The sequence below is a fragment of the Sander vitreus genome, unplaced genomic scaffold (assembly GCF_031162955.1).
Source record: "Sander vitreus isolate 19-12246 unplaced genomic scaffold, sanVit1 ctg388_0, whole genome shotgun sequence".
NCBI classification, from domain to species: Eukaryota; Metazoa; Chordata; class Actinopteri; order Perciformes; family Percidae; genus Sander; species Sander vitreus.
Window position 1 is genome coordinate 50,001 of NW_027595514.1, and position 16,015 is coordinate 66,015.

Here is a 16,015-nt window from a genome sequence, read left to right on the forward strand (position 1 = left end):
TGGAGGAGAGGAGTAACAACCAGACTGATAAAGGACGTTCAGGGAGCTTTCACAGCAGCGTGGCTGCGTTGTTTCAACGGTTTTATTAGTACAGTTAATCCCACAACAAGACCAGCAGCAGCATGCTACTGCTAACGTAACGATAGCCTCTCTGTCTCTGAGTGCAACGTTGACGCTGTCATGCACGCGACACGCAACTTCACGAGGGTGGGGGGGGTGGGGGGGCTGGAGGCAGCCATATATATACTGTGTTTAAAAAGTGCAATCCACATGTTTATATATGTTTATTACAGTAAATGATAATTAAATGTGAGTACTACTAAGTGTGGTAAAGCCACATCTTTGTTTTTATATTTCTGCAACCTGCCCTTTAGTTTGTGTGATTAATTTCTGACTTTCATATGAATGTTTCCACCAGGCGGTCAGTGCTCAGTACTACTAGTAATACTACTGGGACTGCAGTAGTATTACTAGTAATACTACTGGGACTGAAGGAGTTCAACAAAAGATGTCATTCATATACATTCATGCATCACCTGATGTCATCATCACATCCAGGCCTCCAGGAAACAACAGTTAGGTTAATATCTAATATATGTTGTTCATACTATACAATGATGTATTGCTTCTTTGTTGATTAATACAGAAGACAATCCCCATAAATTGATAACAAAAACGTGCATAAAAAAGTGTTTGACGCTCAACATTTCCTGGGGGACGAACCCCAAACATTCATGTAAAATCCAAAGCTACGCCCATGTTGCAACATGTTGACCAAGCTGCAGCTCTGTGCTGAGGAAACTCACCTCACTGGAGTGGTGTCTCCCTCCAACGAGCCGATCATTGTAAACTTCTCCAGATCCCACAGCTTCACAGTCCTGCAGATAGAGACAGAGAAGACTCAATTCACTTCAAACACAGACACCCTGCCAACATCATAAAGGTAAACATCAGGGTGGAATAATAAAGCTGAATACATTTAATATCAATCAATCAATCTACATACATTTCACTCTCTCTTTTTCTCTCTCCCACACACACTCACCCACCCACCCACATATACAGCACATGTATCTTGGGATACAGACAGTTGACTGACACCCTGCCGTCCCTCCCAGACAATACACACCCTCCCTCACACATATGTGTAAAATAGCAACAGGCTTCAGCATAAAGAAGGTCACAGTTGCCAGGGGTAGTGTGGTTGGTCATGACAGGGGATAGGAGATGGGTTAAGGCGGGAAATGGCCATTGTTTTACAGGGTTATTGTTTGTTCAGTGAACGTATGGCCCAGGGGAAAAAGCTGTTTGTTAATCTGGCGGTGTGAATACACTATATGTGCCTCAAAGAAAGAATCAGTCCCAAAAAAAGTGGAAAAAGGCGACAAATGTCGACAAAAGTGTCCCAAAAAAGTGGAAAAAGGCGACAAAAATGTCGACAAAAGTGTCCCAAAAAAGTGGAAAAGGCGACAAAAATGTCGACAAAAATGTCGACAAAAATGTCGACAAAAGTGTCCCAAAAAAGTGGAAAAAGGCGACAAAAATGTCGACAAAAGTGTCCCAAAAAAAGTGGAAAAGGCGACAAAAATGTCGACAAAAGTGTCCCAAAAAAACTGGGAAAAGGCGACAAAAATGTCGACAAAAGTGTCCCAAAAAAGTGGAAAAAGGCGACAAAAATGTCGACAAAAGTGTCCCAAAAAAAGTGGAAAAAGGCGACAAAAATGTCGACAAAAGTGTCCAAAAAAAGTGGAAAAAGGCGACAAAAATGTCGACAAAAGTGTCCCAAAAAAGTGGAAAAAGGCGACAAAAATGTCGACAAAAGTGTCCAAAAAAAGTGGAAAAAGGCGACAAAAATGTCGACAAAAGTGTCCCAAAAAAGTGGAAAAGGCGACAAAAATGTCGACAAAAGTGTCCCAAAAAAAGTGGAAAAAGGCGACAAAAATGTCTACAAAAGTGTCCCAAAAAAAGTGGAAAAAGGCGACAAAAATGTCGACAAAAGTGTCCCAGAAAAACTGGAAAAAGGCGACAAAAATGTCGCCAAAAGTGTCCCAAAAAAGTGGAAAAAGGCGACAAAAATGTCTACAAAAGTGTCCCAAAAAAACTGGAAAAAGGCGACAAAAATGTCGACAAAAGTGTCCCAAAAAAAGTGGAAAAAGGCGACAAAAATTTCGACAAAAGTGTCCCAAAAAAAGTGGAAAAAGGCGAAAAAAAATGTCGACAAAAGTGTCCCAAAAAACCTGGGAAAAGGCGACAAAAATGTCGCCAAAAGTGTCCCAAAAAAGTGGAAAAAGGCGACAAAAATGTCGCCAAAAGTGTCCCCAAAAAAAGTGGGAAAAAGGCGACAAAAATGTCGACAAAAGTGTCCCAAAAAACCTGGGAAAAGGCGACAAAAGTTTCCCAAAAAAAGTGGAAAAAGGCAACAAAAGTGTCGTCAAAAAAAAAAAAAACGTCAGTAGAGTTGACCGTTAAACGTCCTGACAGTTGCAGTTTGAGGAAGCTCTGAAACAAGAGTTGAGGTTGCCGTACCTGTCGGAGCTGCCTGAAGCCAGCAGGTACTCGTTGGGGTGAAACTGGACCACGTTGACGGCTGCGGTGTGAGATTTAAACTCGGTGATGGTCTTCCCCTGAGTCAGGTCCCACAGCTGAGAGAGAGACGGGGAAGAGATGAGACACAACTCAGACCAGATCAAACAAACAGGAGCAAAATACACACTTTGCTGGGGACTATTTTCAGCGGTGGATTAATCCACATTTGGTGCTGTAGTGCAGATATCTTCAACAGGGGGTCCTCAGAGTTACTGCAGGGGGGCCACCAAGTTATTGTTCATTTTCAAGTTTTTTCAACAATTAATCCAACTAATTATTAGCAAATATACATCAGCACATTTGTGGAAAAAAACACATTGATGGTAAGGTTTAAAAATACACAGCTGTGGACGCTGTTTACTTCATTCATGTGTTTACTGTGTTCATGGACCGAGGATGCATCCCTAACACTGAGATTTGGTGACAACGTTGAGTGCTGTCCACTTGTTGATACTGGCAGCTCTAGCAGCAGTTTGTACCTTGACGGTGCAGTCATCGCTGGCTGAAGCCAGCCACTTCCCGTCCGGACTGAAGGCCAGACTCCTCACGGCCTGAGTGTGACCCTGCAACAGCAACACCAACACAACTTCATCTTTCAAACAGATTACAGGGCACCGCACAGGGAAACCTCTGTTCTGAAATACACTGACAGGACCTTTCTTTCTAACGTGCGACAACTAGAATAAAAAAAACAAACAGTGTGAGAGATTCTGAGAGAATATTATTATTATTATAAATATTATTAAAGTATAAACATTTTTAATGTGCGTTACAGAAAAGTCTTTCTACATCTTCTAGAACAAACAACGTTGGGAAAGAGTGGCGCGTCTATTTAGCCAATGAGACTAACTAGGCGGGATCTTCCTTTTTCATGTCTGACAAAGAAGTAAAAAACTTTAAAACACACACACACACACACACAGACAGACAGACATTCACACACACACACACACACACACAGAGAGACAGACAGACATTCACACACACAGAGACAGACATTCACACACACACACACACACACACACACACACACACACACACACACACACACACACACACACACACACACACACACACACACACACACACACACACACACAGAGAGACAGACAGACATTCACACACACACAGAGACAGACAGACATTCACACACACACAGACAGACATTCTCACACACGCACACACACACACACACACACACACACAGACAGACAGACACACACACACACAGAGACAGACAGACATTCACACACACACACACACACACACAGACAGACATTCACACACACACACACACACCTTACCTTGTACCTGAACACGTATCCTTTCCTCCGCACGTCCCACAGCTGACAGAAAGAGTCCAAATCCACACGTTCATATAAGAAGAAAGTTTTCATTAATGCAGATTATGAGTACAGACACACTCAATCACAGTTTTTACACACACACACACACACACACACACACACACACACACACACACACTCCAGTGAACAGCTAAGGCTTTGTTGAGCGTTTGTTTTACATTACTATGGAGAATAACGTGTTTAAAAAACAAAAGTCCTCCACACGCCTACCTTGATGTTGGTGTCCATGGAGCTCGAGGCGAGGAACTGTCCAAACGGATGGAAGCCCAGACTGGTGATGTTGCTTTTGTGTCCCATCAGAGTCCTGAAAACTGGAGGAGACAGGAAGCAGCAGAGTCACACAGACTGATGACCTTGGGTGGATCAGATATATAGTATGATATTAGAAAAAAGCCAATTGTGAATGCAACCAAGCGGCTTTAGAGACAGATTGAAAATGTTTAGCCAGATGTTTAAAAATAAGTAGATGTATCCATCCATCTACAGTTGAACAGGGGGACGCAACGAACCAGACCGTTGTTCTGGCACCTTCGATTTTTCATCAGGTTTCATACATCAGTGTTTCCCAAATGTCCATTCCAGCATTTCCCCTTTTCAGTCTGAGCAACGCTCTGCTGTGAGTCCATGAACGAGGCAACAATCTGTGGTGGGTTCACATATCTGGAATAACAGCAGGACAGTCTAAACTCCTTGCTGTTTTAGAAGAAGGAAATAACGTGATTGACAGGTGAACCCACTTAAAACCTGAGTTTTCTTTAACCCTGGTGGTACAGTGGTGATACATTGGTGTGAGTGTACAGTATACTGATGGTAGTGTAAAAAAACCTGAAGAAAATGTTGAAATAAAGTGTCAAAAAAGTGTCTGAAAAGCGTCAAAAGAGTGTTCAATTTCAGTTTTGACCCGGGAGGACGACACAAGGATTAAGTGCTGTGTGGATAGAGACTTTAAAGTAGTAAGACATGTTGAAGGGTTATATTTGAGAATGCTATTTGGTTTCCCTCACCTGCCGGATCTTACTTTAACAGCTGTTTACAACGTGCTGTGAGTCAAACACAGGAGTTTACAGATGGTGACACACACACACACACACACACACACACACACACACACACACACAGAGAGAGAGAGAGAGAGAGAGAGAGAGAGAGAGCACAAACTGGGTCTCACTCTTGGCAGCCTCCAGGTCCCAGACTCGTATTGATCCAGACTGGGAACCAGCGACGACCTGCTCCTCTGACGTGTTGAACTGGACACACTCCACTGGGTTCCTGTGACCAGTCAAACTCTAAGACACACACACACACACACACACACACACACACACACACACACACACACAAACACACACAGTAACTATTGTACATAATTGTCCAAGTATATTGAGATGTGATGTGGAAATACGTGTTGAGAGTCCAGTTTTGACACTTTAAGTGTTAGCCTGTAGCAACTCCACTTTAAGGGCTTCTGCACACTGGCTGCCTGGCGGCTGTGTGGCGTGTCGGCCGCGTGGCGTGTCGGCTGCGTGGCGTGTCGGCTGCGTGGCGTGTCGGCTGCGTGGTGTGTCGGCTGCGTGGCGTGTCAGCCGCGCGGCGGCTGCGTGGCGTGTCAGCTCCGTGGCGGCTGCGTGGCGTGTCAGCTCCGTGGCGGCTGCGTGGCGTGTCAGCTGCGTGGCGTGTCAGCTGCGTGGCGTGTCAGCTCCGTGGCGTGTCAGCTCCGTGGCGGCTGCGTGGCGTGTCAGCTGCGTGGCGGCTGCGTGGCGTTTTCTATGTCTTTGCACACCAGAAACGTGTCTGATGCGGCGCTGCTGCTGCTAGCCTTGTCTGGACACATGTACTGTATGTTTCCCATTGATAAAATGAAATAAAAGCGTGTTCTTCAGCTTTATTTTGTCAATATTTTTGTGTTTGTACATTTGTTTGCTCAGCAGAGACGTCGGCAGGATTGACGGCAAAATAGGCTCCAGCATGTTTCGTTCTGTATTGACAGGTGCAATATTTGAAAATCGATAATTATTTATTATTATTTTTTCAAATTACATTTATATCTGCATGCATGTCAAAACAAAGGAACTTTCAAACATCAGCATGTCATTTATTAATATGTATTTGTGTCTAAATGACATATAAACATCTTTTCGTATTCTATTTTGCCTGGAAACACTTCCAACACGCCCTGTGCCCTGTTTCTAGGAGGCTCGAGCCGCGCCCGAGACGTTCGTGTAAATAAAATAGAATATGAGCCCAAATGAAAACGGACACGCCACGCAGCTGACACGCTCACGCCACGCAGGCAGTGTGCAGGAGGCCTAAGTGTTAGCCTGTAGTGCTGGTATGAAAGTTGTGGTTGTCTGGAGGTGATCAGGTAACTGCTGAAGCAGCGATGACGCAGACTCACCATGATGCAGTTGGCCTTGCTGACGGCCCAGATGTTGACCCTGCAGTCCTCTCCGCCTGTAGCCAGCAGGCGGCCGGAGCTTTTCCCCAGAGCCAGACAGGTAACACTGCTGGAGTGAGCCTCGAACTCCTCTGTACAACACACGAGGGACAAATGTAGTTATGCTCTGCCTGTAAAAAGCCAACCAGTTTCTGGAGATAGACCCTGTAGAGGCCGGTGTCTTTCATCACATCATTTGTTGTGTGCTTTGTGTAAACCTGCTAGGGGTGTGAATCTTCACTGGTCACACTATTCGATTATGATTAACCTCTGTACGATTAAAATCAATATCACGATGCATCACCTCCTCAATATTAATATATATTGCTACACAAGACTCTTACAAAAGACACTGAATGCAGCGGGGTCCGAACACAGCAGACAAAAGGCAAACACGTGTCTGTCTGTCTGTCTGTGTGTGTGTGTGTGTGTCTGTCTGTGTGTGTGTGTGTGTCTGTGTGTGTGTGTGTCTCTGTGTGTCTGTGTGTCTGTGTGTGTGTGTCTGTGTGTGTCTGTGTGTGTGTGTGTGTGTGTCTGTGTGTGTGTGTCTGTCTGTGTGTGTGTGTGTCTGTCTGTGTGTGTGTGTGTGTGTCTGTGTGTGTGTGCGTGTGTGTGTGTGTGTGTCTGTGTGTGTGTCTGTCGTGTGTGTGTGTCTGTTGTGTGTGTGTGTGTCTGTCTGTGTGTCTGTCTGTGTGTCTGTGTGTGTCTGTCTGTCTGTGTGTGTCTGTGTGTGTGTGTGTGTGTGTGTGTGTGTGTGTGTGTGTCTGTGTGTGTGTGTGTGTCTGTGTGTGTGTCTGTCTGTGTGTGTGTGTGTGTGTGTGTGTGTGTGTGTGTGTGTGTGTGTGTGTGTGTGTGTGTGTCTGTGTGTGTGTGTCTGTGTCTGTCTGTTCATCAGTGCAGTTCTGACTCAAAGAGGATATTAACATGTGTAAAGTGTAACTCACGCAGCCTCCAGGAGATCTTGGTGGTGCTGGCTGCAGCCATACTGCTCACACTGGGAGACTGGCTGCTTCCTTTGAAATGCCGATGAACTGCCGAGGTTAATTGTTGAAGTTCAGTCAGGATCACTGAGTTCAGACATCAGCTCTCATCTACAGTCTGCACGGAGCCTTCTCCACCTGCAGGGACACAAACAAACACAGAAACTTGGTGTGCTGCTGACTGTCCATCCCTGGCACACATTCACTCCTTCACTGCTGCTCCACTTCACACTGAAAACTACATTTCACAGAGAGCTCTACAATGACCTAAAAAAAGACATACAAGAAAACACAGACAGACAATCAGACAGACAGACAGACAGACAGATAGATAGATAGACAGACAGACAGACAGAGATATACAGACAGACAGACAGACAGATAGATAGATAGATTGATAGATAGACAGACAGACAGACAGGCAGAGAGAGACAGACAGAGATATACAGACAGACAGACATATAGACAGACAGATTGATAGACAGACAGACAGACAGATATAAAGACAGACAGACAGATATAAAGACAGACAGACAGAGAGACAGACAGATAGATAGATAGATTGATAGATAGATAGATAGATAGATAGACAGACAGACAGACAGACAGAGATATACAGACAGACAGAGATATACAGACAGACAGACAGATATACAGATAGATAGACAGACAGACAAATAGATAGACAGAGATAGACAGACAGACAGACATATAGACAGACAGATTGATAGACAGACAGATAGATCAATAGATCGATCGATATAAAGACAGACAGATAGATAGATAGATAGATAGACAGACAGACAGACAGACAGACAGATATAAAGACAGACAGACAAACAGACAGACAGATATACAGATAAATAGACAGACAGACATACTGAAGAAATAGTAAACACTGGGGAAAGGTACACAATTACACAATAAAACCAAAAGTGGGGACATAAGCCAAACCCCTGTCTAAAGTCTGCATATAATACATATATAGCCTTCAATACACAGGCTCTCCCCCAGTGTATTACTGGTAAGCCACTGGGAATGATTTTTTAATGTACTTAAGAGGTTTTTTAAACGACAGTTCCAGCAGGCGGCTCGGTTACAAACTTAGGAAGCTCCCAGGTAGCTTCATGTATTGTGTATTGAATCGGTCTTAGAGCTTTTTTATTTTAATCTAAATTGTGCGATTCTGTCCATTATTCTGTTATCACAGAAACTATTGGGCTCTACATTAATGCTGCCATCACTCTGTGACTTTTTTTAGACATTGCCCTGGTCAGAAAAACAAAGCCCTTGCCACTGGGCTTGATAACACAGGGCTGGGGAGGAATGTTCTTCATCCTCTCCTCTTCTCTCTGCCAGACAGCCTCTCGGTAATCCTGGCTACTGTCCTGGTCAGATTAAGGACGGTGCCTGCTGAGGCAGACCTGTTTGGCAGACACTGAAAACAGGGATTGCTGCAGAGGGATCAGTGAGGCTTTGATCCTCACATTTTCACCATCTCTGTAAAAAAAAGCCCAGAGCCTCTACTGAAAATATTTTCCAGCTGTGTCCAAACTCACTTCTCTCACCGTTTTATAAGAGTCACCTGCCTTCCTGGTCAGTTTCAGTCACCCTGCCCCCCATTCCAGTCGGGGTGTGTGTGTGTGTGTGTGTGTGTGTGTGTGTGTGTGTGTGTGTGTGTGTGTGCTTCTGTGTGTTTGTGTGCTTCTGTGTGTTTGTGTGTGTCTGTGTGTGTGTGTGTCTCTGTGTCCGTCTGTGTGTTTGTGTGTGTGTCTCTGTATGTGTGTGTGTGTGTGTTTGTGTGTGTCTGTTTCTGTGTGTGTCTCTGTGTCCGTCTGTGTGTCTCTGTGTGTGTGTGTGTGTGTGTGTCTCTCTGTGTCCATCTCTGTGTGTTTCTGTCTCTGTGTATCTGTGTGTGTGTGTGTGTGTGTGTGTGTGTGTGTGTGTCTGTGTGTGTGTGTGTGTGTGTGTGTGTGTCTGTATCTGTGTGTGTCTGTGTGTCAGTGTGTCTCTGTGTGTGTGTCTCTGTGTGTGTGTGTGTGTGTGTGTCTCTCTGTGTCCATCTCTGTGTGTTTCTGTCTCTGTGTATCTGTGTGTGTGTGTGTGTGTGTGTGTGTGTGTGTCTCTGTGTGTGTGTGTTTCTGTGTGTGTGTCTGTCTCTGTGTGTGTGTGTATCTGTGGGTGTCTGTGTGTCAGTGTGTCTCTGTGTGTGTGTCTCTGTCTCTGTGTGTGTGTGTGTGTCTCTGTCTCTGTGTGTGTGTCTCTGTGTGTGTGTGTGTGTGTCTCTGTCTCTGTGTGTGTGTGTCTCTGTCTGTGTATGTGTTTCTGTGTGTGTGTGTGTGTGTGTGTGTGTGTGTGTCTCTGTGTCCGTCTCTGTGTGTGTGTGTGTGTCTGTGTCTCTGTGTGTGTCTCTGTCTCTGTGTGTGTGTGTGTGTCTCTGTGTGTGTGTCTCTGTGTGTGTCTCTGTCTCTTTGTGTGTGTCTCTGTGTGTGTCTCTGTCTCTGTGTGTGTGTGTGTGTGTGTGTGTGTGTGTGTGTGTCTGTGTGTCTCTGTCTCTTTGTGTGTGTCTCTGTGTGTGTCTCTGTGTGTGTGTGTGTGTGTGTGTGTGTGTCTCTGTCTCTGTGTGTGTGTCTCTGTGTGTGTCTCTCTCTCTGTGTGTGTGTGTGTCTCTCTGTGTGTGTCTCTGTCTCTGTGTGTGTGTGTCTCTGTGTGTTCCCACGTCCTTTATTTCCTAAAAAAATCTCTTTAAAAAAACGGGAAGACAACTGTATCATACGGCTAACTCTTGCAGACGCCAGATCAGTGAAAGGAATAACGTGGATGGACACTTTATATAAATTAATCTACAAACCAAGTGTCAGAATATCTGATCATTAAAATCATTTGTAGTTGAAGCTCCAGGTCATTTCACTGTTAGAAGAGTAGGTGAGTGAGTTCACGAAGTTATATTAACTATCTACCTTCGATAAATAAATACATTAAATACATATTACGTGCAGTTTAGTGTACCACATTATTTTCCAAAAACTGAGCGTCCCAAATGACGAGGGTCTTATTTGAGACAGGTAAGGGTAACACAGGTGGTTTAGCAGCTTCATAATTAAGGACATTGTATGGGGGATTTGGGACACTAAACTGCACGTATACCTACATATATGTTAGCTAAAGTCGCGGTAATAAACTCACTGTTTACGAACCCTAGCTAACGTTAGCTAGTGTTGTTAGCTAGCTAATGTTACGGGTTGTGGCTAGAAGGGATACAGCTACGGCCGGAAGTTATGCAGACTTACGCTAAATCTAGCAACATCTAGGCTAATATAACACTATTATATTAATATATAACAATATCATGTTTAATACTTTCACCCTGTTCGTTCATCAGGAGTGTTTTAATCCAAACACGATTTTTTTTTCTTCCTAAACTTAACTTTCGTTAACGTTACCGTAGCTGTATCCCATCTAACCCGCTGAGAAGCTAGTTAGCAGTTTTAGCTAATTAACGGTAAGATAACGTTAGTAGTTAACGGAACAGGAACACGTCGCGGCAGGTAACGGTAGGTCGGCTTACCTTGGTCTGTCGACCGCCGTTAATCATCTGAATGGTTGTTAGTTAAACCGTGAGAAGCTAATCGGTGTCCGCCGCCGGTAAACACTTGTTGTTGACAGTCTCGAGCTACGGTCTCCGGGCTGCAGCTTAGCAACCAGTTAGCAACTGACAAACCAAAGGTCACTTCCGCTGATGTCACAAAATTATCTTATTAAATGAACTTTATTTTATTAAAAATAAAACAAAATCAAGGAGCATTTAGATAACAATAAATAAAAAAATTAAAAAATAAAATAAAAAAAATAATATATATATATGTTAAATTAACTTTATTTACAACAACGTTTTAAAACATCAACCATTTTCTAAATCAGGAATAATGAATTGTTAGTATGACTTTTGCTCCAATTCTAGATTTGAAATATAAATTAATTTACCTATACATTTTTTTTCTTATCCTAAAGTTAAACTTAAAGGTCCAGTGTGTGGGAATGTCTCCCATCTAGCGTTGAGATCATATATATCAATCAACTCTCTCGCACCACGCAGTTCAGAGTACGTATTACAGCTACGGTAGCCTTCACGCTTCAAGAAGATGGTCTCTTGCTCTCTTCAATCTCCTTTTTTCTTTTCCTGGGCGATGAAGCTGAAGACTCCTGTTCCTGAAATCTGGATTTTGAATACGTGTGGTCCTCCATGTTTCCTTCTTCAGGAAGCTACGATACCCGTTAGCAGCATTAGCAGCAGCTGTTAGTTTATCACGTGACAGAGAAAACATGAAAGGTGGAGCAGTATGTCCTGTATGTCCCTTACACACACACACACACACACACACACACACACACACACACACACACACACACAAAGGTGGAGCAGTATGTCCTGTATGTCCCTTACACACACACACACACACACACACACACACACACACAAAGGTGGAGCAGTATGTCCTGTATGTCCCTTACACACACACACACACACACACACACACACACACACACACACAGTCACACAATCACACACCCACACACACACACACACACACACACAAAGGTCCACAGCATGCACACATACACTTACACACACACACACACACACACACACACACACACACACGCAAAGGTGGAGCAGTATGTCCTGTATGTCCCTTACACACACACACACACACACACACACACACACACACACACACACACACACACACACACACAGTCACACACACAGTCACACACACACACACACACACACACACACACTCTCACACACACACACACACACACACACACACACACACACACACACACACACACACACACACACACACACACACACCCACCCACCCACACACACACACACACACACACACACACACACAGTCACACAGACTGCTAGAAAGCTAGCCTAGGTTAGCCTGGTGCTAACCCAGATAACAGGGAACAAGCCAAAGTCTTGTAGAATAGCAAGGAGGGACAACGACTGAAGACATTATTTACTGACATGGTGTCAGTAGTCCTGATCAGAGCTGTAGAGATGCACACACTGCACAGACACAGCGGCGCTTTGCCGGCGTCTGCTGACAGAACGCGATATTGCCTGTGCTAAAACGCAACTAATTAGTGATGCTCATTGTCAGAAAGTAAAAGAGAGGTTGATGTCCCTGTGGCTGTGTTTGACAGGTGTTTGTGGGGGTCTCACGCAGCATCCTGGTTTTGACGCATGCTGCCTGAACCCATTTGTTTTGCGACTAGCTTACTCTCATTTCAGGCAGGATCACGGTCCTCTTGAAGCCAGAACACACGAGTATGTTTATTTCATTCATCACTTCTGAATCTAAAAAAACATATAAACAACTTTTGTACTGTATCCCTACCCCTAGGCAATACAGGTACACAGCATACAGGCAGGTTGTACGTTGGCCATATGGCATTCTGGGAAGGCACATACGGAAGCCGGTAGCGTCCTGCCTGGTTTCAGCCGTCCGACATCACTTCCAAGCAGGTGCCTACAATGGATTTGAATGGCCTCGTTTGGATGAGGATTAGCTTAATTACATTTTTTCAGTTTTTTAACAGTTTAGTGGTACGTTTGTTTTGTTGTCTTACATCCCCAACCCCCCTCAATGAAATAAATAACTGAATATAAAACAACAGTAGACAGAAGACATGTTTCATTTCAATAAAATGTGTTTATAGGTTACTCACATATGCACAAACGCATGCAAAGTGACCCGTGACAATATCACAATTAAAAGCTCACACCAACAGGTACAATTACTAGCAAACAAAAGACAAAGCAACACTAACATTAGTGTTGTAATGTAACAAAGTACAAATACTTCGCTACTGTACTTAAGTAGAACGTTTACGTATCTGTACATTACTTCATCATTTATATTTACAGAAACTTTTACTACATAATAATGCATGCTCCATTCCAGTTGGTGACCTAATGCCTATTGTTGGCCAAGTGACCCGGAAGTAATAGTAAATATAGCCTATAAAAATAAAAGCCAAGCTTATAGAACGGTCATAATATGCAGCACTAACGTTATACCAGAGTAACGTTAGAAGAAAACCAATCAATCAATAAATAGGCTTATATAAACCTGGACCGAAAGAAATATGTTAGCAACAGTAGTTTATTAGTGATTTAATATGGTGCCTATCCACGTACACATCACCAGTCACGTCTAATGAGCACATTGTTTGGTTCAATGCAGTTGGTAATAGTTAACCTAAGAACTTATTATGTGTGCAGAGTTGTTACTGTTAGCACTATAACATATAATTAAATTAATATTTAATGTGGTTTCCACCCTAATGGACCAAACCGTTCCCCCTTTCTACCAGCAGGTGGCAGTATTTCAGTGACTGACTGTATTGTGTCTTTGGTAACTGTTTGAAATCAAGATTACTGATACAGACGTATTTATTGTTGTTCATTTCACTTGGTTTTTGCAACCTAGTTATCATCATCATCATCATCATTCACCCCCAGCCCAGAGTTAAACCTGCATGCCCTTCTGTTTCTAACACTGCTATCAGCTTCTTAGCAGCTCAGACAACAAACTCCCATGAGAAATGTCCTAATGTAGGCCATCTGGCCAAAAGAATGATTTACCAGTGTGCTATATACTGTGTGAATCTTTCTTCTCTATACACATTCCAGTGTGTATAACATACAACACTCCCATTGTGTCATGCAAGTGAAGAGAATCCATACAAGTCTTAAACATGTATTCAACATATATAGCACATACCTGCTTTCAAAGGCATTGCATGTACAATCTATGTCTGCAGAACATTTACTGTGAAGCCCTAAGGTAAGGACATTTTACAAGGTCCTCAAAAGAAAGTCCAAAAACAATTACATTACTAAAAACAGGCTGTCAACGCTGAGTACATCAGCAATAACTGCAATAAAACGTTTCCAGTAACTTTTTAACAGTCCTGCTTATTGACTTGGACGGATCTTTGCCCATTTCTCTGTACAGAACAGCTTCAACTCTTGGATGTTGGTGGGTTTCCTCACATGAGCTGCTTGCTTCCTCATCCTTCCACAACATTTCAGTCATTTTAAGGTCAGAACTTTGACTTGGCCTTTCCAAAACCTTCACTTTATTCTTCTTTAAGGTAGCTGGGTAGATTGATGTTGTCACAATATAACAGGTTATATAGTATAAAGTATAAATGGAGTTTGTAACTCCCTTCTGCTACATAGCAGACAATATACATTAATATAGAAGCAGTTATAAAAATAATAAACAGAAATAAACTATAATCAGTGGAGATTTGTCCACCTTGAAAAATATGAAAGACAAGGGGACCACTAAGGTCTATATAAAGAGACTTCAGATACAGTATTAGGGGACCACTAAGGTCTATATAAAGAGACTTCAGATACAGTATTAGGGGACCACTAAGGTCTATATAAAAGAGACTTCAGATACAGTATTAGGGGACCACTAAGGTCTATATAAAGAGACTTCAGATACAGTATTAGGGGACCACTAAGGTCTATATAAAGAGACTTCAGATACAGTATTAGGGGACCACTAAGGTCTATATAAAGAGACTTCAGATACAGTATTAGGGGACCACTAAGGCCTATATAAAAGAGACTTCAGATACAGTATTAGGGGACCACTAAGGTCTATATAAAAGAGACTTCAGATACAGTATTAGGGGACCACTAAGGCCTATATAAAAGAGACTTCAGATACAGTATTAGGGACCACTAAGGTCTATATAAAAGAGATTTCAGATACAGTATTAGGGGACCACTAAGGTCTATATAAAAGAGACTTCAGATACAGTATTAGCTGTGTGTATGTATGTATTTGTATTTGTTCGAGGAATGACTATAAAGATTTACCAAGAATATGTTTAAGGTATTTACTCGCTAACTGGGACGTTTTGGTACCGATTGGCTGGGATGTACTATGGACAAAGTACACACGGAGATACACTGGTAAGAGTAAAACAGGTTTAATTATGTATCCAACTAGTTTAAATAGCTCACATTGCTGCATTGTGTGACCAGTTAACTTCCTTTAATATTGTATGTGGAGTTTTCTGTTGCAGGCTTGCAAATGTTCCACCAAAACAAGTTCCTTCCCGAGACTATTTTGCAGAGCTACGCTCGCTGAGTCCAGAGCGTAGCGACGGCCAAGACGATTGTGATTGGTTTAAAAAAATGCCAATAAACCAGAGTTTTCTTCTATCCAGAAATGTTGTGTGGAAGGGCCAGACCTTACTCCGCAGCGCTGTGGAGATAGGTCTGGCCATGCAAGACTACCAATACTAGTTTAATACAAGCAGCTGTGAATCCAAAAATCAATCTTTTTAACCTGGCCATATTAATTTCCTTGATGCTATTGAAAACTGTGCATTAATGGTTTTAACATTGGTAGAAGGCCGCAGGGGACCAAGGCTTTGTGATAAGTTACTGCTATCGACAGCGATGTGTGAGATTACTATATTTAATACCACTGTTAAGAAAGAAGCCACTTTTATATTTGTTACAAGATGTTTATTTATTTCGGTCCTTCGATCCTTGTTGAGGTCATAGCCACCTGTCATGTCATCACCTGATGTGATTG

At 42.9% G+C, this 16,015-nt stretch overlaps 1 protein-coding gene across 4 annotated transcripts in view; it reads right to left on the bottom strand.

The window, feature by feature from the left end:
* katnb1 (katanin p80 (WD repeat containing) subunit B 1) overlaps positions 1-11,072 on the bottom strand; it is a 30,563-nt gene extending 19,491 nt beyond the window's left edge. For all 4 annotated transcript variants that reach the window (XR_013501212.1, XR_013501213.1, XM_078245132.1 and 1 more), the window contains exons 1-9: positions 10,936-11,072; positions 7,332-7,505; positions 6,349-6,479; positions 5,122-5,239; positions 4,164-4,264; positions 3,891-3,932; positions 3,066-3,149; positions 2,527-2,642; positions 807-878 (exon numbers count right to left, since the gene is read on the bottom strand). Coding sequence is in view for 2 of the 4 variants with exons in the window: in XM_078245132.1 (XP_078101258.1) it covers positions 807-878; positions 2,527-2,642; positions 3,066-3,149; positions 3,891-3,932; positions 4,164-4,264; positions 5,122-5,239; positions 6,349-6,479; positions 7,332-7,371 (704 nt within the window). In the remaining 2 variants the exon portion in view is untranslated. The remainder of the gene's footprint in view (positions 1-806; positions 879-2,526; positions 2,643-3,065; positions 3,150-3,890; positions 3,933-4,163; positions 4,265-5,121; positions 5,240-6,348; positions 6,480-7,331; positions 7,506-10,935) is intronic.
* Between the last annotated feature and the right edge of the window lie 4,943 nt (positions 11,073-16,015).